This window comes from Malus domestica, chromosome 15 (genome assembly GCF_042453785.1).
Source record: "Malus domestica chromosome 15, GDT2T_hap1".
Taxonomy (NCBI): Eukaryota; Viridiplantae; Streptophyta; class Magnoliopsida; order Rosales; family Rosaceae; genus Malus; species Malus domestica.
In genome coordinates, this window is record NC_091675.1 from 19,359,122 (window position 1) to 19,383,487 (window position 24,366).

The 24,366-nt window shown below is 38.6% G+C and overlaps 3 protein-coding genes across 4 annotated transcripts; all 3 read right to left on the reverse strand.

Moving 5' to 3' along the window:
- Positions 1–1,105: 1,105 nt before the first annotated feature.
- Positions 1,106–4,351, reverse strand: LOC103425049 (serine/arginine-rich splicing factor SR45a-like). Of its 2 annotated transcripts, none has more exons than XM_017329474.3 (8): positions 4,162–4,351; positions 4,049–4,068; positions 2,974–3,105; positions 2,827–2,850; positions 2,568–2,667; positions 2,307–2,456; positions 1,641–1,710; positions 1,106–1,547 (listed from the first exon to the last, which is right to left on the reverse strand). In XM_017329474.3, exons 1-8 carry the CDS (start codon positions 4,162–4,164, stop codon positions 1,306–1,308), a joined length of 741 nt encoding a protein of 246 aa, XP_017184963.2. In that variant the 5' UTR covers positions 4,165–4,351; the 3' UTR covers positions 1,106–1,305. The 2 variants fall into 2 exon arrangements, with proteins under 2 accessions (XP_017184963.2, XP_017184962.2); XM_017329473.3 differs by having other exon boundaries at positions 2,821–2,850.
- Positions 4,352–8,067: 3,716 nt separating this feature from the next.
- Positions 8,068–19,596, reverse strand: LOC103401038 (phospholipase D delta). The gene is made up of 10 exons (XM_008339741.4): positions 18,416–19,596; positions 11,968–12,084; positions 11,470–11,664; positions 11,005–11,307; positions 10,790–10,858; positions 10,536–10,683; positions 9,948–10,096; positions 9,445–9,597; positions 8,970–9,170; positions 8,068–8,629 (listed from the first exon to the last, which is right to left on the reverse strand). The coding sequence occupies exons 1-10, from the start codon at positions 19,349–19,351 to the stop codon at positions 8,333–8,335; spliced, it is 2,568 nt and encodes an 855-aa protein (XP_008337963.1). The 5' UTR covers positions 19,352–19,596; the 3' UTR covers positions 8,068–8,332.
- Positions 19,597–23,351: 3,755 nt separating this feature from the next.
- LOC103425051 (uncharacterized protein At1g76070-like) lies at positions 23,352–23,810 on the reverse strand. Its single transcript, XM_008363130.3, has one exon. It carries the CDS (start codon positions 23,808–23,810, stop codon positions 23,352–23,354), a length of 459 nt encoding a protein of 152 aa, XP_008361352.2.
- Positions 23,811–24,366: the final 556 nt, after the last annotated feature.

Below are 24,366 nucleotides of genomic sequence, written 5' to 3' on the forward strand. Positions count from 1 at the left end.
TTTCTGAGCTAAAAACCAAATTTTCCGGGCTAAAAAATTTGGCTTTTAGCCCAAGGGTTGGAGATGGTCTTAGCAGAGGTAAAACAGCAAGCACAATGTGCTTATCAACATTGTTTCAAAGTGTTTTAGGTTTTAGTATAGATTATATTATATTTACAGAGTTTGAACCGAAATTGAAGTAGAACGGGACTAAAGTATCACTATGTTTACTTTTTTTTACTAGTGTCATGAGAAATGAATGTAGAAAGAAAATGTGGGAGGAAATAGAAGTATTACTAAAACAGTAAAAACCAAACTCCTACTATTTAAGTTGTATGCTTTTTACTTCTATTCTTCGACTTCATCCATGGTTATATGTGGTTATTTGCTTTACATAGGCATTGACACCATTTTCGCAACACGTTCATATTTTAAGAAATGTTAAGGAGACTTTCGCAAAATAAGACTTTATAGTGATTCTTAGATATTAACATCTAAGATTTTATAGCGATGCATGTGTGTTAAGAGTATCTGCAATGGAATATTCGGATTAATATTTAATTTCGTTGAGTATGTTGATTATTAAGAGGTCGTACTTGGTGCGATGGCAAGTGCCTTCGCCCATGAGCGGTAGGTCTCGGGTTCGAGACTTGGGAGCAGCATCTCATAAATGGGGGTAAGGGTAGCCGACATTCACCTCTCCCAGACCCTGCGTAAAGCGGAAGCCTTGTGCACTGGGTACGACATTTTTTATGTTGATTATTACTTGACTCTGCATCAGTAGCTATCTGGCCACGAATATGTCTAAAGTAAAGAAGAGTTGCTATTTTCCACTCATAATCAGTTATGGGGCAACTATTTGAGTCCCTATAGGGTGGGACTCCATTTTTGGTCCATTGGAGGATGATTCCCTATATATAATGTGTGATAAAGTTTGAATAGATAAAGATGATTAGGAGAAAGTTTCAATTTTTGGTGAAGAAGATTTTAACTCTATTTTTTCCAACCATGACATGGGCAAAGGCGATCAGCCAACTCAAGCTGATTATGACAAATTATATTTCATGCCTTAGGTAAGACTTGTTCCCTCAATTATCAAAAAGCAGATGCCAAAAGCAGACCAAAATCGACGAAAAGGAAGCCACATACATATTTAAACACCATATCCAAGGTCTAAAACCAGCAAGATCCTACAATTAGTTAAAAAAAAACACGAAAAAACGAAACAAGAGGAACAGCAGACTCCGAGACACAGATCGATACACTCCTACATCGTGTTTCCAGATTCGTCACTTTTGACAGACGGGAGATACATCACATATAGACTCATCTAGAGCCACGAGCATACTTTCTTTCCGGGCTTCCATAGGGAGAATAAGACCTCTCTCTTCTTGATCTTCCGCCATAAGGTGAGCCGCCCCTTGGAGAATAATCACGGCCACCTCTATAGGGTGAGCGCCTTGGAGACCTCCTATATCCATAGTCATCACGAGCTGATCCCCCACGGTACCTACCACGATCACGATCACGATCACGTTCACGATCTCGATCACGATCACCTCGGTAGCCTGTGACCAAGGCAGAGATAAAATATGAGAGAGAGGCAAACAAACCACAGAAAGGCAATAGACCATTTATTATTAAAAGCATATCAAACATACCATAGTCTCTAGTATTTTTCAACCCAAGATAATGCCCAGGTGTTGGCGTTCTTGGTCGCTTCCTCCGAGACTGAAAATAATCATAAATCCTCAATTACTGAAACTTCCGGTACACAATCTCAAAATGAATAAAAAAAGAATCATAAACAAAGTTGTAAAAAACAACAGAAACAGAAATCTCCAAGCGATGTCATTTTTAATAAACAAGGATTCCAGAGTATATATTTTAACAACTTAGAAGAATCTACATAAAGTAGTAAATCTGGACACAGAAACAAGCACAAGATATCTGGGCACCTACGTGATATGATTAATGTCCACAAAATGAATGCCAGTTATGAAATACCATAAAAGCCTGATTAGAAAGTTGTTCGTAATGTCCGTGGATTAGTTGAGGGTTGAAAGTTGAAAGTGAATGCTGAAGTTGTATAGTTGTTGGAATATAGTTGCTATGTTTAGTTGATCAGGCGCATTTGAAATGCTGTTTAAGCTTGCCATTGATCAAGCTGTTTCACTAAAGTTGACATGGATAAACTCATCATCTGTGATTGCTGCCAACATAGCTGACGCAATGACTTCTGAATATAACCAGAAAACTTCCAAGTCAAGAAAAAGTAAACCCAACTAGATGGTTTCAAGTTTATCACCGTATTAAAATCACATTACCCTCTCAACAGTTATGTATCGACCTTCCAGAACTGACTGATTGAGATTTTTAATGCACCGTTCAGCATCTTCAACTGAGTCCATCGTAATGAAGGCAAAACCACGAGAAATCCGAGTCCGAGGCTCCATAACAAGAAAGCATGAAGCTACCTGAGGATGAATGCAAGCAAATATTATAAATGAAAAATTCATCAGTACACCATGTTTCAATAAAAAGTTCTAAAACAATTAACTTTAAAACAAACAATAAAATCGAAGCACCTTTCCCTCCTTTGAAAAGTGCCTTTCAACATCCTTCTCTGAGACCCTTGTAGATAGGCCGGTCACATACAATGTATTTCCAGGATTTATAGCAGCAGCCCTACCACACAAAAAAGACTAAGTTGAGCACTAGCAGCACCATCAGTCCATGTGGCCAGCACAGAAAAATATCAGTGTCATCAATGGGAACAAGGTTTGACAAGATTCAACTTTAGAAACACGCATACTACCCAAAACCAAAACCAAAACTTACACCAACCTGCCAGGACTTCTGGACCTTGATCTGCACCAAAAAATGCCAACCATGTATCAGAAATATAAGTGGTACATGGCCAAAATATTAAAGTTATTAAAGTCAATGAGTAACATAGTGAAAAGTACATATAAGAAAAAAATTAACACCAACCTGCCACGACTTCTAGAGCGAGACCTCTGCCTTGGTGGCCTAGACAATGATCTTGACCTCGACCTCGGCCTAGACCAAGACCTAGACCTGGACCTGGACTGAGCTCTCCAAGGAGAAGGGGATCGTGAATACCTGATTTATCCATACACAATATAAATTTTTTGAACAACTTGAAATAAATAAAAAATAAACATTGATAATCTTATTTGAACTCTGCTGCATAGTGAATATACATAATTAAGACCGCAAACTCAAACCTAATATTCTATCCAAAATAACATTTATCTATAGTGTGAATTTAACAGACCCTAGAATTTTCCAAAATGGAACCATATTAAACCTTGCATAAACATATTAACCTTATTGAGGGATGCTAGAATGTTCCAAATTGGGCATTTCACCCACTATTCAAGCCAAATTTGAAACATTCTTGAAATCGCAATGGAAAAATAAACAAATGCTCAAAGAGCATAAACTTTCAGGTCACTTGATTCTAAATTTCTATAACACATTGAACAACTTCAAAGCCTAATAGTAAATTACAAACATCTATGCTACAATTACAGCACTTAAATGGTAAACAAACCCTCTCGCGTAAAAACAGTTGCCACATTATGGTCTCTCGAAGAAACCCTCAAATTTCACATCGGAATATCTTCCATAGACTATGGCGAAGCACATCAAGCACAACCACATGAACCTAACATAACGCACATGCGCTCCAGCATATCTCAACTGTATTTCTAAAACAATTAGCTAATATTGAAAATCCTAAAACAGGGAATTTGTGTATTGTTCCTTTCCTATAATCGCTAAGGGAGGGCCTTAAAGTATCGGTTTCGAAACAAAAGTTTACGAAAAATAAGAGATAACCGGAGACAAACATAGCAAAAGAAATGTTCCCAATCCATCGCCCAAAAAACCAGTTAAACACACAGCAAATTATAAACTCCAACAGATCGAAAGCCTGGATACATACATAATGTCAAAATACAATTCTTTCTTTCAGACAAACATGGTAGGATGCAATTCCAAACCAGAAATTGAAAACAAGAATTGGGATTTTAGGGCTTACTTTTTGCGTGGAGAATCCGCCTGCACAAAAATTGTAAAACATAAAAGGGATTAAAATTTTGAACCTTTGTCGAGCATGGAACAGCTGCATACGAAGTTCAAGAGAGAAATTACCATTTTCAGAGGGCAAAGGCGAAGGACTCTAGAGAGAGAAAGGGGAGAGAGAGAGAGAGAGAGAGAGAGAAGAATGGAGGTAATTAGGGTTTGGGGTCAATGAGCTTTCTTGGATGGGAAAGCGCTGTTTTGCATCTATTTTCTGCGTAGGACCGGAGAATGACATTCAATATTTGTTCGGGAACGATCCTCTACGGCGAGGCACATTTTTATTAGGTGTAATTTTCTTTTTATTAAAGATTCTTGGGTACACTTTTTAAGTTTGAGTGCAATTACAATGTGGTGAAAAGAATTAAAGAAAAATTAAGAAATAAATAGATTAACTAACAGGCGTATGACATTAAAATAAGTTTATAAGTTTGTGTATGACATTGCAAAGTTTTAGGTATGATTTTACAATTGCACTCATATTTAAGGGTGTAAATTGTATTTATCCAAGAATTAAAGACAAACATAATGGCATAGATGAGTCTCTCGTAGTTACATGAATTAGTCTAAAATATTGCTTAAATAAAAATAACAAAAAAATTATAAATAAAAAAAAAACTAATAAAAATGACTTTAATACTTTAAATTTTAATAAAAAAACCATATAATAACTTTATTTAATGGTTGGAACAAAACACAATATCAAACCAGCCCAATAATGACAGGCCCAAATAAATAATTTATTGAGCTTCCAATTTTACCCTACCGTCAGTATTGACCGTTTATGTTTTCCGTTTCCATCACGGGTGTTCTCATCTGGAGATTGTCTCCTCTTTCCCTGCATGCACTCCTCCTCCTCCTCCATGTCTGCCACGAGGTCATCTCAGTACCTCATAAACCCACCGTCTCTGCAACCACAAAAGCCATCCACGTCTTCCAAAGCGCTCGCATCCACCATCTCTGGCATCCTCAAGATCAAACTCAATTTCCCGATATCCACAAGCTTTCACCTGTCGATGATGGCGTTGTATTTCAAATCCCGCAGGATGCTATATTGCTATATGGACGAGTGGACGGATCCATGGTTGAACTAGAACCATGTTTCAAGAAGACCTCGTCAGCTTTAAGAGCACAGCTTGTTTTAGTGATTATTATTATTTCTCTTATATATGTCAATCCACCATCAATATCTAAAGTTCATCAATCATTCCTATGGCCACCAAAATTAATTCAAAATTCAGAAAACCTTATCAGCTTTGCCTTTCGTTGTGAACTGTTATCTCAAAATTGCCAAGAGCTATTTGTGTGCAACACGGCTCTGCATTTTGTTTTTTGTTTTTTTTTCTTTCTATTTGTGGTCTTTCGAGTTATCGAAATTGAAGTTTTGAGTTTACATGCATTAGGGTGACAAAGCTTTTGCTTGATTTTATATATTCTGTCAAGCTTGAGTGAAACATTAACCAAATAAATATTATTCTTTAAGCTTTGGTTTGGATATTGGAGTAGGATTCTCTCGAATCTCTCCCCTCTTTTTTCCCCTCCCCTTCTCTCCCCTCATATTTGAACAATCACGGTTAAACCACTTCAACATCTTATATTATTTTTTTATAGCAAGAGAAAGACAAAATAAGAGAATGTGAGAGGAGGGGATGGAAAGAGGAGGGGAGAGAATCCTAGTCCTTGGATATTTCTTATTATTTCGATTTTAGACCTTCGGTTAAGATCGGTTCGTCTTGCTAATGTCATTGCGTTTAGTAGTATTCATGTTTATTTGTAAGTGAAAATTACGGGCAACAAATATATTATGTTAAAGGTCTCAATGGTGCGATAGATAAAATTATCATGTGTTTATATAGTACAATTTGCCTATTATGTACTTATCAGGTGGTATCACCGATTACAAGATAGTTTTCTTGACTCTTATAATATTTTGGTTGTGAAATTTTTTTTCTGGTTGTTTGAAGTTTTGGTTGAAGTTGCCAAGAGAGGAGATTCATGTTATTATAAACTTTGATTTTTATGTGCATACATTTTATATTGATAGTACCTATATTCAGTTTTAGAAATAGTATATTACTTGAGTTCAGTTTCATAAATAATCGGTTTCCTAAATAGTATAATACCCCTATTAAGTTTCAAAAATAGTGTAGTACCCGCAGTCAGTTTCATAAATAGTCAGATTTATAAATAGTGTGGTACATGTGTTCAGTTTCATAAATAGTGTGATACTTGTGTTCAATTTCAAAAATAATGTAGTACTCGTGTTCAATTTCAAAAATAGTGTAATATTCGTGTTCAGTTTCATAAATAGTGTGATACTTGTGTTCAATTTCAAAAATAGTGTAGTACTCATGTTCAGTTTCAAAAATAGTGTAATATTCGTGTTCAGTTTCAAAAAGAGTGTACTACCAGTGTTCAATTCAGAAATAGTCAGTTTTCAGAAACAGTGTAGTACTCGTGTTCAGTTTCATAAATAGTGTAGTACTGTTTCAGTTTTAGAAATAGTATAATACTCGTTTTCATTTTCAGAAATAGTTAGTGTTCCGTTTAAGAAATAATGACTGGTATTAACTTTTTTAAACCCACAACAATCTCAAACAGACTATTTGTAAATAACTAAAATGAAATTTATATTAATCTTACTTTGATTCTATTATTTCAATAAGCATTTCAACACGATTTTGATATGGTATTTTAAGGTGGATGCACATATATTTAAAGGCCTCATTATAGTGCTAATAAATTAATAATTAAAATAATAATAACAAACTAATAATTGGGGATGAAGGTTATAATTTTGGAATGAGGATCCTCGCCCGATTAAACTTTCAATAGCAGCATCATATATTTCATTACCATTTAGCACAAAGATAAGGTTAAGGAGTCAGAAGATGAGGTTAAGGGAGTCAGACTCCACAAGTACTTGCTCCCTTCTCAACGTAGGCCCATAAGGCTAAACTGAAGGCTGCCCTCACTCCACCACGACCTCCTCCCAATTGGAACCAACCACTGCTGTTTTTAATCATTCAACCCGTACCACCAATCATCGTCTCTTATCTTTATGCACCAGCAAAATTAACCTTCCACCAACCAAATGCTAGTTTCCTCCACACAACTATCTCCCTCCTTGTATTCTTTTCCAGGGTGACCTGCTCCTCTACACCCTTGCATCCTGACGCAAAATCTACTCCTTCCATGGGAGGTCTAGACTATTGAAAGCTTCAAATGGGATAAGTTTCTTGTTTATTAAATTGAATTTGAAAAGTAATATTTTTGGTTTGTGGGAAATGTGGAGAGGAAAAATGGAAGTGGGGATGGTGGACGCGAGAGAGGAAAAATGGAAGTGGAATGAAATGGGTTTTAATTGGGAGAATGGTTTGCTGCTGGAAAAAGAATTGAAAATTAAATTAATTTTGGTTTTAGATGACTTTATGGGCTCAATGGCAATTTCGTAAATAATGCAAAGTTGTATTATCAGAAGTGGGTTAACTTCTATCAGGGGCAAAACTGGAAGAAAGATTAAATGCTACATGTTGGGTTTTGTTTCAACCCGTGGGATTTAATTGATTTTAGCCTATTTTATGTAACTTTGATCATTTTTCATTAAATTTCAAGTCTTTTTTATTAAGTAAAAGTTGTAGATGATTTTTTATTAAGAAAAGGTTGACTCAAACCTTTTTCATTGCTCCCTAAAAAAAATTCTTAACGGTGGGTAGATAAATAGTTTTTTTGAATCGGGTAAACTTGAAAATATAATTGAAGGATACGTTTTTGTTTAGTGGGATAAAAGTTCAGTATGAGTTAAGTCAATTGGTCAAATAATAGTTTAGTACATCATCAAAAGTAATTTTGAAATTGTAAATTAAAAATACAAAATTAGTCCATTTTCAACTTCAGAAATTACTCCCAGAATAATTTTTTTTTTGAAGTAATGATACTTGTACAGCAAAAAAAGTAAAAAAGTAAAAAATATCACAGTTATAGAAAAAGAAAAAGATTACTGCTACTTCACTATTCACGTTGTCGAAATTCCTTATACATACAATAAATTGAAAGAAAAAAAAAAGACTGCTGCTTCATTTGATACAAATTCACAAAGTGACATCATTTCACCGCACAAATTTACAGATTGAATCAACAACAAACAACGCCCACTATTTTCATCTGGTAACTCGAACACTAAGCAATGTCTGGCCTCAAATTGATTGCACAAATCACGTTTGAACATAAGAATGTCGAGAGATTATGTTGTGAGCATATCAGGAACTGTGGCGGCATGAGCTCCAAGTACTTTACCACCAAGATCAGGGAAGTTTTCATGTCCCGGAAGGGGGCCAACCTTCCCATCAACATCTACCTGTATAGGATACTTCAGAAGGTGACCCTGCAGTAGTGTAAAGTCTGGTGTTGTGAATCTCTTCCAGTTTTCGTCCGCTATCGCATTTACTTTCCTCATACATTCCAAACTCTCAGGCTCTTGGAAGCATGGATCCAACATACCAAGGTGCTCGGCCCAAAGTGACATTCGATATCCAAATATCTGTATAAACGGAAGATTGGAGGTCTCATCAGAGCATGTCCTTCACTATTTCCTTCCGTTGTATACCATCAAAATATTTTTAAGACAGAAGATGAAGGAAGGGACATTTCTGATGTTGTCAACAAATTCTAAATTTGTGAGATAATTAGCTTAAAATGCACTTTAACTTGTTCTTTGAAGATAATGGAATAAAGGGGCAAGAAGGAACTGCTACTCTAAACCAAGGGTCCAAGACAAGAACAATTACGACAGCTAGTGCTAATAAAGTCTCGTGGACGCTAAAGGTAGTGGGCCACTATAAGTTGCGAAAAGCAAGAGAGAAGTACAGCAAGCTACAGACCTGACCAAACGGATGTTTCTTCCTCGCAGCCCAAGTGTGATGGGGTTGATACGCACCCATAGCTATCTCAGTGTCTTTTGTACCAGCCATTGACCTTTGGTTGATATTGGCAGATCCCAGCATTACATACTCGTCATCTACAACCATACCCTTGGCATGAACATAAATCATGAACCGCTTATATTTAAATGAATCGGAAACCTGAAAGAAAATAAATTATGAACACCAACATCTGAAGAGTTTCTCGCAGATGATAAATTAAAGCAGATATCTTATCCACTCCAAAATATAGTATACATGTGACAGATCTTGATAATAACCGTCGAACCCAATAAACAAACCATTTTGTTTTTTTTTTGTTATTAGCCATAGAGATCAAGGGCCTACAATTTAACTTAGGTCAACCAAAGAAGTTAGAATTCAATGAGTTAGACTGTTAGAGTGGTGCAGATGACAATTATTTTCAAATAATTACCGAAGATGCATTGTCATTTGCCATATCCTCAGGAGGTATTTCCCGTTTACCAAGGCAATAGAAACTTAGGTAATCTTGAGGATGTGAGTCCTGAAGCTGCGCCGATTTCAGTGCCTGTGCAACGACACCATACATCGCTTGCATTGTCTGGCTCTGCAAAAAGCAAATATACACAAGTCAGAAAGAAACTTTCACGTGTCCTTTCGGTTCTTATTTGTTATGCAGTTTCTCAATTCCCCTTATCCTAGACATCTAAAGATTAGATACCAACATTATGTGCAACATCAAACAAATAATTCTAATGCTAAGCCAATAATTTCCATGAACAAATTCCTGTTGATTCAGGTATAGTCAAGCTGCTAGCAAAGAGAATCAATCATGTCGAAGCAAAAAGTCCATCACTATTTATCCTAGTCATTAGAAGATCATAACATCCAATTTCGTAGTCCTATTTAACAACCATATGATTTCCGCGTATATTTATATATTAGATAACCACATACCTGCCAGAAGAGAATTTCTTGCATTGCAGCAGTTTTTGGATCACCTTCAGGCCACATAGGTAAAACGACATAGACTGTAAATCTCTCATTAGCTTTAATTTTGCTAACAATCTTTAATGCCAACTCCATTGGGATAAGATTATCAGCTCCTGTACACACCATGAGAGAAAATAATGAGATAAATTTGAATCATAAGAAAGGAGATATCTACTATCAATTAATAACGATGTTTTCTTAAATGTTTGCAAACAGAAGAATTATGAATTTGACATAAGCGAAGTCGTTACTGGTTAGGTGGCAGGTGCAACAATATTGGGTAATTGAGGCTAAAATTTGTGTAAACCCAACAACGAAGAAACAAAACGCAGATGCAAACTTTCAATATTTCTAGACTTATAGTCAATTAAGGATAACATAACAGCAAATTGAGCTGCTTCCCATGTACAAAATGCTTGAACCATAAATTCCAAGTCCAATTATGCACACATGAAATAACAAGCTAATGTACTGTTTTACAAAACTAAAATTTTGCTCCCAAAATACAAACATTAATTCCTAGAAAACAAGCATTAAACATTGTCATCTCACCTGCATTTTCATAATCTGGCCACGCATATGATGAACCAAGAAAATACTGATTTTCAATATATATAAAATGTTGGGCCGATCTGATTGCATGGATGTATGCTGTTTGAATGCTTTTATCTATTACCAGGTTCTTTGAGCAAATAAGATTCTGCAGTTACAATAAAGAGGTATGATCAGATTTAGACCGCACATTTAAAAGTATAAAAATGGAAGACAGATAGAATGGGGGACAAGAGGGGGAATCAAATAAAAACCTGGGCCTCAGCTGCACGGCCAGCTTTGGGAAATCCCTTCAGTGATCCTGAGTCAATGGATCGGAAAATCTACAAGAGAAGGAAGAAATTACCCACTTGATTCTCCTTTTTACTACAGAAACAATATATCGTGTGCGTGTGCATACACACCAATATAAAATTATTAAAAGAAACAGAAAACAACAGAAAGGAGGGCAAGAAAGTTGCATCTCCACCTGAACATGCCAATCTTCAGGATCTTCTTCACGGTTAACCCACAAGGAAGGGTCGTCTTCTGGAATAGTTGTACTATCCTTTGAAACAGATAGGGGAGGACTTAGTATCCAGGAGATGCGGTCAATTTTTATCAAAGCATCATCATGCCAATGTGAAACCTTCTTACGTAGTAGTCCAAACTCCTTCCACTGTGTTGCTTTCCTCCAACGTTGCTCAAAGTTTATAAGAACATCATATGCAGCAGGCCCATCTATTCTACAGTGCAAGTCATGCCATGGTTCTCTTGGAGCCTTGGTTCCAGCCTATTACAAGAATACAACATGAACATGCGGAAAGACACGCATTACAGCAGTCTCATTATATATCATTCTAATTACAGCATAATATACAAAAGAAAAATGGATACAGTATGCTAGAGCATAGAAGCAATGCAGATAATAAAACCCCCATCGCCAATTACTTACAGGAAAAGTAGGTTGATGAAAATCACCCTCAAATACAGTGTTAAGATCACGAAACAGTCTGTGCTCGGGTGTGTCATAACGACCATCACAAAGATCAAGACCTCCTAAAAACGCAGTTATCTTCCGATTATTACCATATGCCTGTGTGTCCACAAGAACACATTTTTGATGGTGGGTGAAGAGGGTTCCAACAACCTGTTCAAACCCATACAGTGCTTGTTAAATTCAACATGTTGATCAGCAGCTCAGTAGAAAAGAACGTCAACTAAACCGTAAACTATTCTGAAATAAAACAAAATCTCCGATAAAAGCAATAAGTGGAATGCAATGAAAAAGTTATTCTCAAAACACAGAAGGTTCTGGCCAATTGTACCCAAATGGTCAGTATTCGGGATACATCCATAACTTGGAGATTGCATTAAACAAAAGAGCAAAAGCAAAAGGGATAAAAAAAACAGTGTCAATACCAAACTACAAAATGTCATAACTGAAACCTGCCTGTTGTTTTATGATGCTAAGCTTACTGCTAGCGTAGCGAGTTGCCAGAACACAATTTACAGATGAATGCTTGAAAAACCTCCTTGTTTCTTCATCATGCGTCGCCATCATTCCTGCCTGCATGCAATCCAACTTTCACGTTATGACCCAATTTCCAGACTATTGGAGTTTTCAAGTTGTATATTCATTGTAAGGAAAAAGATTAAAAGACCTAACCAATATATGTATATCGAAGAGAAGGAACAAGCCCCCTATCCCTCCTTGACTTAAGCCTAAAAGCTAACAACCAAAAGTAAACAACTACTAGATACACATCCCTTGAATTAAGGGGATTGACAACAAGAAACACTATTGGTGACAACAATGTACAAGAGGGCAGAAAACAGCCCACTCTACACGGTACATCAACCCACCCCCCTAAAACTAGGTTAACAACAAGTACACTTCATCTAATACTCCCCCTCAAGTTGGATCAAATGGGTCAATTGATCCAAGCTTGAACCAAAGACGCTGAAAAACAGCAGACATCAATCCTTTTGTGAAAATATCTACTAGTTGATCATGACTGCGTGTGTAGTGAGTTTGAATCACCTTTGACTGAACTTGATTGCGAACATAGTGGCAGTCAACCTCGATATGTTTAGTTCTTTAATGGAATACCGGATTCAATGCAATGTGTATCCCAGCCTAGTTATCACAGTGCAGGGACATCAATTGCTGATGAGAAAAACCTAAGTCCAACAGAAGGTGTTTGAGCCAAATTAGTTCACACACAGTGGATGCCTTAGCACGATATTCAGCCTCGGCGCTGGAGCTTGCAACAACACTCTGTTTCTTGCTTTTCCAGGTAACTAGGTTGCCTCCTACAAAGGTACAAAAACCTGTGGTAGACTTGTGATCGAGAGATTTGCCCACCCAGTCAGAATCTGTATAACCAGAGATGCAAGTGTGACCATTGTTGCGCATAATATTCCTCTACCAACAGAACCCTTGAGATAACAAAGCACACGGTGAACAATCTTCAAATGATACATGGTTGGAGAGTGCATAAACTGGATAACAAGACTGACAAGATGTGATATATCAGGGTGTGTGATAGTCAGATGAATGAGTTTGCCAACCATCCTTTGATAGTAAAGTATGTTTGGAATGACATCGCCGTGAGTTTTCAGCTTCAAGTTGCTATCCAAGGGAGTGCGAGCAAGCTTGGAATCTGTCATATTTGCTTCATGAAGAAGGTCAATAACATACTTGCGTTGGTTGAGAAAGAAGCCTTTGTGAGAGTGCCATCTCGATTCCCAAAAAATATTTTAGAGTGCCAAGATCTTTGATTGCAAACTTCTTGTTGAGATACTGTTTAAGAGCATTGATCTCTGACATATTATCACCTGTCACACTTAGATCGTCAATATATATTAGCACAATGAGTTTACCCACTGAGCTAGAACGAACAAATAGAGAGGAATCCGCAGTGCTTTGACGAAAACCAACTCTTTCTAGAACATGACTTAGCTTGGCATACCATGCACGTGGACTTTGCTTGAGACCATAAATGGATTTATGAAGTTTGCACACCATTTCTGGGTTATTTGATTGAGGGTGACCTGTGGGAAGCTTCATGTAAACCTCTTCTTCAAGCTCACCATGCAGAAAAGCATTTTTTAACATCCATTTGCAAGAGAGGCCATGCATTGTTGATTGGAACTAACAACAACACCCTAACAGTGTTCATTTTTGCCACGGGAGCGAATGTCTCCTTATAGTCGGCCCCATAGGTTTGTGTAAATCCTCGAGCAACCAAGCAAGCCTTATCTCTTTCAACCGTGCCATCTGAATGGAACTTGGTTTTGTACACCCATCGGCTCCCCACTGCCTTTTTCCCTTTTGGCAATTTCACTATGGTCCATGTGTGATTTTCATGAAGAGCTTGAAGCTCTTCTGCCATGGCAGTTCTCCACTCATTATGAAGATTAGCTTCTTGAAAACTTTGTGGTTCACGAGCTTCATTAATAGCACTTAAGAACGCAGCAAAACATGGTGAGACATTGCTATAATCAATAACATCAGTCAAAGGATACCTGGTAGTGTATGTCACATAGTCATGTAACTTGGAGGGAAGTTTCCTCTCACAAGCAGGATTGCGACGAACTGGAGGAGAGTGGACTGTAGGCAATTGAGTAATGTCATTGTTGGACGGAGCCTCTGAAGGATGAGACTCTGAAGGAGTAGAGAATTCCTCTTCAGGATGTGTCACGGAGTGAAGGTTGCAACCATCTAGTTCATGCTCACTAGAAATGCATGTTGCATCTTCTTCATATGGAGTTGGAAATAAATCCAGTAAATGCTCCCCCTGTCTAGAATCATCCAATGGTCTTGAGAAGTAAGGAACTTTTTCTTCAAATCTAACATCTCTTGAAACAATCATTTTTCTAGTTGTTGGATTGTAACACTTGTAACCTTTTTGGGTGGATGAATAACCTAGAAAGACACATTTGGCAACCCTTAGGTCTAGCTTGTCACAATTTTGTGCTTGAATGTGAACAAAGCATGTACACCCAAAGACTCTCAAACGTGATAAATTGATCTTTCTGTCTTTCAAGACCTCATAAGGTGATTTAAAGTTCAACACCTTACTAGGTAATCTATTAATGAGATATGTTGCAGTGAGAACTCCCCGAGACCAAAATTTCTGAGGCACATTCATGTGAAACATAAGAGCTCTAGTCTTCCCAAGTAGATCTCTATTCATCCTCTAGGCTACACCATTTTGTTGGGGTGTTCCAACACAACTTGTTTGGTGTAGTATACCATGCATGCTCAAATATTATGACATGTAATGAGACATATATTCAGTGCCATTATCTAATCGTAAAACATGAATTTTTGAAGCAAATTGTGTGATCACAAATCTATGAAAATCTTGAAAAACATTTATCACTTCATTTTTAAATTTCAATAGGTACAACCAAGTGATCCTTGTGAAACATCCACAAAAGTTACAAGGTATTTGTATCCATCAAAAGAACTCTAGAATTGGTCCCCAAACATCGAAATGCACGATTTCAAAAGGATTACTAGCCCTAGACAAAGAGGAGGTAAATGGTAGTCTAGTAAACTTAGAGAAGTGACACACGTCACAAGAGCTTGTAATTTTGCACAAGTTTGGGAACAAAGTGGATAGGACTTTTTCAGAAGGATGTGCTAGTCGTTGATGCCAAAGTTGTTGTTCTTGAGCTAAGCTTGAAGTGACTTGAAAAACCTTGGGAACTTGAGTATGCTTGGAAAGGTAGTAGAGACCACAACAACAACAAAGCTTTTTCCCACTAAGTGGGGTCGGCTAAAAGGTAGTAGAGACCATTTAAGAAAAATCTCTCACTAATCGTCTTCTTGGTGACTAAATCCTAAAAAATCACATTTTTTTATAGAGAAAATGGCAAGACAATTTAATGAGTTTGTGATCTTACCAACAAATAAAAGTTGACAAAGGGAATGAAGGAACATAAAGAGCCTCAGACTCGACATCACTGGAGATTAAGTGTGTTTTTCCTTTTCCCACAACCATAGCACCCTTTCCATTAGTAACTGACACTTGAGATGGAGTTGAAAGTTTTTCAAAGTTATGCAAGTTTGTAGACTTGTTAGTCATATGATCAATGGCTCCTGAATCTATAATCCAATAATCATGCACATTACCTACTTTGAGAGCAGTTGAGAAAGAGTGTAAGATACCTGAGATATCTTGTTGTATCACACCTTCATTTTCAGCCAGAAAACCAGCAAACTGTCCTAGTAAGGTAGTTTGATTGTTGTCACATTGATTCGTTGGTCCTTCACTATCTCCATGACCTTGCTTCTTGTGAAGGAAGGCATCAAATTCATTGATTAAAGTGGCTGGATTGGAGGTGAACTTCAATGCTCCCTCGGATGAAGTAGTGGCAACATGATTTGCCTTGTAAGAAGAGTTGTGTGAGCCCTTAAAAGAACCTTTGTTGTTGTCCCTAGGGAACTTTGGCCTTAGCTCTGGATGAAGAATCCAGCAATGATCTCTTGAATGCCCACCAGCATCATAGTGACTACATTTCAAACCAGATCTTCTTCCTTTGTAGCCCTTCTCCTCACCAGGTTTGTGGTTAGAAATATATACCCTAGCTTTTGGTATATTTGCCTTAACTTCCACGGTCATGACTTTTTTGCAAACTTCTTCCCTTTGAATCGTGGCACACACACTTGAGAAAGAAGGCAGGTCTGGATTCATGAGGATGTGGCTTCGTATTCAGGACTCAGGCTTGCTAGAAGCTGGAAGATCTTGTCCTCCTCAACTCTCTTAGTTAACACTGCAACATCGATGGTGTGTGGTCGGTACACATTCAACTCATTCCACATGGTGGTCAACTTTCCAAGGTGTTGCACAAATGAATTTCCTTCTTGTTGCAGGCTAGCAATATCATTCTTTAACTGAAACACTCGAGCTACATTATTTTGATTCCCATACATTTCCTTGAGATCTTTCCAAAGAGTCAAGGAGGATTCAGCATAACTGAAAATTTCTGCAATCTTACAATCCATAGAGTTGAGTAGCCACGACATGACCAACTGGTCTTTGCACAACCAAGCATCGTAATTTGGTGAGCACTATTGACATAGCCAAGCTTTGATCGTCCTCCCAAGGCAAGAGTGACTGCTCTCTCCCAGGGCAAATAGTTAAACTCATTTAGTAAGACAGAACTAAGACGTTGATTTGGGTTGACATCAATGCTTGAGCGAGGTGATGATCGAGCAGCATGAGAGCTGTCTCCTTCGCCATTAACTGAACTTCTCTTCAGCCATGTTTGAAGAACAAAAACAAAAACAAAAACAAAAAAATGCTCAAAAAAATCCCTCAAGAGAGTACACAGAGACAGGCTGGTTAGGGTCACTGCTCTGATACCATATTGGAGTTTTCAAGTTGTATATTCATTGTAAGGAAAAAGATTACAAGACCTAACCAATATATGTATATCGAAGAGAAGGAACAAGCCCCCTATCCCTCCTTGATTTCAACCTAAAAGCTAACAACCAAAAGTAAACAACTACTAGATACACATCCCTTGAATTAAGAGCAGTTCCACCGGAGGTGGAATAGCCCAGCACCAAAAATCAGCCCAACACCCTGTCAATCTGCTCCAGCCCGCAAAACAGCCTCGCACCCAACCCATGCTGGTCTCTGGGCCAGCCCAAAACAGACTGACCAAGAAGCCGGGCAGTTTACTGACGCGTGCATGTCATGAGGCCAGTGGCGCGAGTGCCCGACAGTATTTCAGATGCGGGGCCCACGCGCAGGCGCATTCAGACCACAACCCGAGTAGGCGACGTGGCCCACTTTTAGCCGTTGGATTTCCAAAGGCTATTTTTTGTAGACCGTTGGATTTCCAACTGTAAAAAAATTTTAAATTTGACTTTTAAAATGGACCGTCCGATCACAGATCCAACAGTCCAGATTAATTAACTAAATTAAAATTTATTAAAAATACAAAAAAATTATTAAAAAATACAAAAAAATTTAAAAAATATTAATTTTTTTTCTATAAATACCTAACCCTCATCTACCACCTTACATCACATTTCAATATTTTCTACACTTTCTACCAAAGCTTTCATATACTTTTTGTGTGAAAAAAAATACCAAAAAGCTCATCCTTAATTTTTTTGTCCATATAAACCATACATCCCTACATCCATCTTCATCGTGTATTTGAAGAATAAAGTTTGTGGTTGAAGAATAAAGTGTATTTGATGAGTTTATGTAATTTCATTTTAGTGTGTTTTTTTTTATAGTTTATGTAATTTTATTTTAATGTGTATATTTTTTAAGTTTATTTGAAATTTTATCCGAAATTGGTTAAAAATCTTATCTGAAATAAACTGAAAAAAAAAACACACCAAATAAATGCGCTGGGTGCCAGCGCATTTTTTTTAGGAGGGGAGATGTCTTGGTCTATTATTGTTCACTCCAGTCTATTACTATTCACTTGAATGGATAAATGCGCTGAGTGCTGACGCAAAGTCCTTAAGAGTGGACTTGCTCTAAGGGGATTGACAACAAGAAACACTAGTGGTGACAACAATGTACAAGAGGATAGAAAACAGCCCACTCTACACGGTACATCAACCCATCCCTCTAAAACTAGGTTAACAACAAGTACACTTCATCTTATACTGACCGTCCTATTTAAACTAACTCAAGCATTACACAAACTACACAATGCAGTTTATTAGTCTAGAAATGATGGCATACTTCAAAGTCTATGCAAGCTTCAAAAGTGTCTTTTTTTTTTTTTTTTTTTTTTTTTTTTTTATATATAACGATATTATCTACAGCAAGGCTAGTACCGACATGCCATATCTAGTACCGACATGCCATATCAAGAAAAAGTAAATCAAAACGACAATGCAGGTTTAGAAATGTCACCGTTTTGAAGCAGAACTTGTCGTGCGAGGTCTTATCGTCCCACACCAACAGCAACACCCTCACGCCCTCCTCCGACTTGTACTTCAGCAAATCGCCGAGCGTCAAATTTCCGCCGCGCGGCAGCGGCCGGCTCGGCTCCCGAATCAGCCGCACCTTGTGAAACACCGACCAACCCACAATGTAAATCAAGTGGTGCGCCTCCGAAATCGCATAGCAAATGTCCTCCCACGTATTCTCCTGCTTATACACCTTCCCGCCGTCCAACTGAATCTCCGGCAGCAGCCCCTCCGGGCAGTGCGCGTCTTGGTACAATCGCACGGAGCTTCCCTTCCGGAGCGGGAAATACGTGTGCGGCACGCCCTTGTGTTCCGGATCCCCCGCTATGCCTCGCTTGTACAATGGGTTTTTCTCGAACGGCGTGAACTGCAATTCGACCCGGATCGCCGAGGCGGGTTTCGGGGGCTTCCCGGAAGGTCCGATAATCGGGAACCACCCGGAGATGGGCTCTCCGGTGGCGATTTTCTCGGCTGGGATCTTGGCGGTTCCGATGATCTCGGCGCCGAAGACGTCGTTATCTTTGACCTGAAACTCGAGGTTAGTCACGGGGTGAGCCAGCGGGATAAAGAAGTGCTCCTTCCACTGCGGGTTCTGGGAGTTCTTCATGACACGTGTCCGGGCGACGGTGGTCTGGGGGACGACAACGGTGACGTAGGGGTCGCTGGTTATGATCTTGCGGTGGGGTCCGTGGGGCTTGCGGTCTCGGCCGTCGTCTTCGGCGGAGCGGTTGCAGGATATGTTGATGGTGTCGCAGGCGGTGAAGCAGCGGCGGAAGCGCTCGGAGACTATGTCCATGTTGGGGAGGTGGCGGGCTTCGATGATTGTGAGGTCGAGGTCGCCGTGCAGGTAGGTCACCCGCTCCGACGTCTTTTCGGCCATTTCCGGAGGTCAGTGTACAAAACCGTAATTTCGCGTACCAGATTTGCTGGGTTTGCGGTGGGTGTGAATAGTGACAAAGCTGGGTTTATGGGGGGTTTGGCGTTGCTTATAGGCAGAGAAGGTGGGGGTTGCAAAGGGACCTGATGGCGCCTCGGAGGGATTTGGGGGATTTTTAAAAAATCCCGTGAAAACAGAGTGTGAGTGGGGCCAGGAAGTTACTGTCCGTTACCAAAAAAAATTAAAATAAAATTGGGTTTATATTTCGGGAAAGTTCGAGCAATGACATGAATCTTGAGAGGGGAGGTGTCAATTTTTTTCCGTATTTTCGACATTCCTTTTTTTTCTTTTTTTCTTTTTTTCTTTTTTTCTTTTTTTCTTTTTTTATGATAAAAATTTTCGACATTCCTTTTGTCTCGGTCTATTTACACATAATGAATAAAAAAAGTACAATTTTTTACTTAAAAGCCGTACTAGTATGCTATGATTTCATTTCCTTCTCCTATTTTTAATTTTTGATTCTTTTTTTTTCTTCATTTTTGTTAAGTAAACATGCTCTAAAATGTGTATGCAAAATTATTTTCCATTTAGTTATGAGGATGGTGCAAGTAAATGTATTGGAGAATTTAAGCATCAGAGATCCCAATAAAAGTTGAGAATTGCGTCAACTAATCTCATAACTTATCAAATTTATGATTATAGATTTGAAAGTGAGATCGTATTTTTATTTTTTATGCGTTAGTAAACATGAAAGAAGTTAATAATTTGAATAATCAAATCAAAATTTTATCAGAGACCGATAACAAAAACCTTCAAGAAAAAACTCCAATCCTTAAATGACAAAACCTAGCAGCATACCCTTTGACTATGATCTTCGGATCGACATCAATTCATCTTTATCTCTTTCCCTTTTTTCTCTATTTATAGAAATTATCACTCTCTCGTTCTTTCAAAAATAGTTATTGTGGTTATAATCGCTCTCTCGCTTGACTCTGTTCTTGATAAAATTTCTTTTGACGGGAAGAAGATTAGGGGATTCCAAAAATGAGTTGGGGTGTTTGGTGTGCAATAATTGGGTAGGACGCATGGAGTGTGGGTGAGACCCATGAAAATAATTGAGCATGTTCACTTCATATTTTAGGTGAGTTGTGGATCCAACTACTTATACCATCAATCAATACCTACCCATTTTAAAATTAAGCACGAAATCATTGAAAATCTCCGATGATAAATGATGTCAATTCCCAAATGGGATTCTCCAATGTTTATGATGCTTTGGGAACTACATGTTTTCATAATATTATTAAATGCATAGAATCTATATAGTTTTTATGTGTTACGCACAAAGTAAGAGGTTTGCAAATTAGGGGTGGAGAGATTTCTAAGCATTTAATGATTCCTTTTAAATGAGAGAGGTAGAGAAAATAATATAGAGAAACAGTTACTGTCACATCCCGGCCCGGGGCGAATCACTTCCCAGACCCATTCCACCACTGTAGCACGATATTGTCCGCTTTGAGCTTACCATTCCCTCACGGTTTTGTTTTTGGGAACTCACGAGCAAAATGGGTCATCCATCCTAGGAGTGCTCTGGCCTCCTTCTCGCTTAACTTCGGAGTTCCTACAAAACCCGAAACCAATGAGCTCCCAAAAGGCCTCGTGCTAGGTAGGGATGGAAATATACATTTAAGGATCACTCCCTGGACGATGTGGGATGTTACAATCCACTCCCCTTAGGGGCCCAACGTCCTCGTCGGCACACTCGCGACCATAGTTTAGGCTCTGATACCATTTGTCACATCCCAGCCCGGGGCGGATCACTTCCCCCGCCTGTTCCACCACCGTAGCACGATATTGTCCGCTTTGGGCTTACCATTCCCTCACGATTTTGTTTTTGGGAACTCACGAGCAACTTCCCAGTGGGTCACCCATCCTGGAAGTGCTCTGGCCTACTTCTCGCTTAACTTCGAAGTTCCTACAGAACCCGAAGCTAGTGAGCTCCCAAAAAGCCTCGTGCTAGGTAGGGATGAAAATATACATTTAAGGATCACTCCCCTGGGCGATGTGGGATGTTACAATGACCCGGGCCGGGATGTGACAAATGGTATCAGAGCCAATCCCTGGCCGGAAGTGTGCCGACGAGGACGTCGGGCCCCTAAGGGGGGTGGATTGTAACATCCCACATCGTTCAGGGGAGTGATCATTAAATGTATATTCTCATCCCTACATAGCACGAGGCCTTTTGGGAGCTCACTGGCTTCGAGTTCCGTAAGAACTCTTAAGTTAAGCGAGAAGGAGGCCAGGTCACTCCCAGGATGGGTGACCCACTGGGAAATTGCTCGTGAGCTCCCAAAAACAAAACCGTGAGGGAATGATAAGTCCAAAGCAGACAATATCGTGCTACGGTGGTGGAACGGGCCCGGGAAGTGATCTGACCCAGATCGGGATGTGACAGTTACACTCAAAATTTTATACTAAGAGCGACTATTAAGTTTGCAGCGTATCATCATCTAGTGTTTTTGTCAATGGATGAGTACATTATTATATTAGTCATCTCTAAATTTATTTTCTTATCACGTGACGAAGATAATAAAACACAGTACGCATGCTCGATTGCATTGTAGATTCTCTCCATAGGAGACAGCCATATTTGTGGGGTCATCTCCTAGCAGCTTCCAAGCTAGGTGGTCAGAAATTCAGAATGCAGTCCACAAACTATAGGAGTAGTGTCACATACACTATTTTAATAACTTGTCCCTCCAAAAGCAGAAGCAGAAAGTGGATTAGGTGCTTATTACTTTTGTGCTTAATCCAACTTCCCTAATCCAAACGTGAAAGCATCATTCAAAAGCAGAAAAAAAAAATGCTTATTTTGCTTTACAGCTTCAACCTACCGGCCCACAAATCACAATCAGTCTGGTTGGGAAGTTGTCCCCAGCCTCACACTCGTTATCACAAGCTTTCCACATTTAGCTATATGCCAAGTGCCAACTCAAATTATCCATAGACTTTCATGGACCATGATATTGGTATGCTGTCATCGTGTTGTCATGCGTTAATTATACAACACAATACTGTAGCATTTTTTGCCAATTTTACATGTGATATGAATGAAAGAAAACTTCACGATAATTGTATACTCGTGTCGTAGAAGTTACTTTCTCAAATATCTATGGTTCCATCATGTTTTCCAAATTTTAGTTTCCAAATGGAGAGAACCCCACATGATTGTGAAGGACGGCTTGCAGATAGTGCCAAAGGGACTGCAACATAGGGTTTGGATGATTTTGGTATCTTTGTAAGAATGAAGTTTAATTATTGTGGGCTTGAAATGTTTCATAACGGGTCGATTTTGGGCCCAAATGAACCACCAAACTAGTCCTACTAGAGAGCCCAAAATGCAAATCTCCAGCGAAAATGAACATTCATGTAATGAAAAGCGAGTTAACAAATGTTGGACATGAAAATGCAAGTGATTTTGGGTATGAAAGCACTTGAAAGTTTTTGTAGCCTTTTCAATTGCTTCTTTAAAAATCACTTTAAAAAGCATTTGAATTCTTAATGCAAAGTTTAACTTGCTTTTAATTATAAAATCGCTTTCTATAAAAGCACTTATAAACATAAGTGAATCTCTAATTGGCCATTCCAAAAGCGTTCTCAAATTCAACTCATTCAAGTGGTAGTTGTTTGGTTCTCAAGAAAAAAAAGCATTCTAGTTAAAAATCTCAATAGTCATGAAATCATGGTAGAACAATTCATATTTACATAAACCTGAATTAAATCCACAGATACTTAATTTCTATTTCGAAACCTAAGTTTCAAAATATAAACAATGATCGATTCGTGCATATGTGTTTTACGATTGAAGAGGCAAAGGGTGAGAAGAAAAGGTCCTCCATTTCCTCAAAGCAACAGCTTCACATCCCTATGATCTTCATCTTCTTCTCCCCTTACCTCATGTGTCACGTCATCCTTCTGATCATCACGAACCTCCAGTAACAAATCAATCCGCCAACGTGCTACGACCACTGGCAAACCTCTTCATCTGACCCAAAGAAGGCACCCTTTCTGGAGCTCCATCACGGTTCCTATTTTCGTTACCTTCTTCCGGGAGGGCTACTTCTTTCGGAACCTTGCTCGAAACCCTAGCCGGCTTGTTCTTCACCTCTTTAGGAATACATGAAACTGGAGCAGAACCAGTACTATTTGATTTGCTTTTGTTCTTCTTCTTGCCATGGACTTGCCCCATGCAGGAGACCTTTGGGGAGGTGGGTTCTTTGGAAGCAAAGGTAATTCCACTCCTGGTTTTCCTTCTGGATTCAGGAGGAAATATCCGTATCATCGGACCGGCTGCTTTTCTAGGGCTCGGAGGTGGGCTGTGGAACGTGATCACTGCCGGCTGTGCAGCTTTAGATAGAAACGTTAAAATCTTGCTTCCCATTCGTTTTAATGGTTTCTCCATCGACTTAATTGTTGTGATTCTTGTCTACTTATATATACATATACAGTATATATATGTGTGTATATTTGTATATATAAATTTATGCACGCAGAAATGCCTTTAGGGGCTTTGGGGGAGCCGGAATGGGAATGAGAATGTTGACCTCTTCACAATATCAGATTGTGTGATGGAAAAGCCAAGGGTTTTTGCCGGCAAAAATAAAAAATTTGGGTTGACAATGCATCCTCCACGTGGCAAACAGCAGTGCAATCTCCAAAGTCGAATGTGATTTTTAATTTTGTTATTTTTCAGTTTTCAGTTAGGAGGTTTACATCCGCATGTCAAAAGCTTTTGTTTATGACTTTGGATCAAGAGCAAATATTTTGACACATATTTTAACAATTTTTTTTTTCAAGGGTCATTTAGTAGCTTCGTCAGAGATTATGGGCAATTATTGCTGGTTCACTTTTCCATTCATGAATATGTACTTGAATTTGATTCCAACAGAAAAGAGAGTCAAAACCAAAACATGTGATCAATATCCATCGCTTTTGCATGTGAACATCAATCTAATACC

What these genes read in the sequence shown, in the direction of transcription:
- LOC103401038 (XM_008339741.4), bottom strand. Translation starts at nt 19,351, where the DNA reads ATGGCCGAAAAGACGTCGGAGCGGGTGACCTACCTGCACGGCGACCTC. An exon ending in TTCATCAACCTACTTTTCCT is followed by an intron (nt 11,308 to 11,469) that starts GTAAGTAATTGG and finishes TTCTTGTAATAG; the next exon opens with GCTGGAACCAAGGCTCCAAG. An exon ending in CAAATGACAATGCATCTTCG is followed by an intron (nt 9,171 to 9,444) that starts GTAATTATTTGA and finishes ATTTTCTTTCAG; the next exon opens with GTTTCCGATTCATTTAAATA.
- LOC103425049 (XM_017329473.3), bottom strand. An exon ending in ACTTTTCAAAGGAGGGAAAG is followed by an intron (nt 2,457 to 2,567) that starts GTGCTTCGATTT and finishes ATTCATCCTCAG; the next exon opens with GTAGCTTCATGCTTTCTTGT. An exon ending in GAAAAATACTAGAGACTATG is followed by an intron (nt 1,548 to 1,640) that starts GTATGTTTGATA and finishes CCTTGGTCACAG; the next exon opens with GCTACCGAGGTGATCGTGAT.
- LOC103425051 (XM_008363130.3), bottom strand. Translation starts at nt 23,810, where the DNA reads ATGGAGAAACCATTAAAACGAATGGGAAGCAAGATTTTAACGTTTCTA.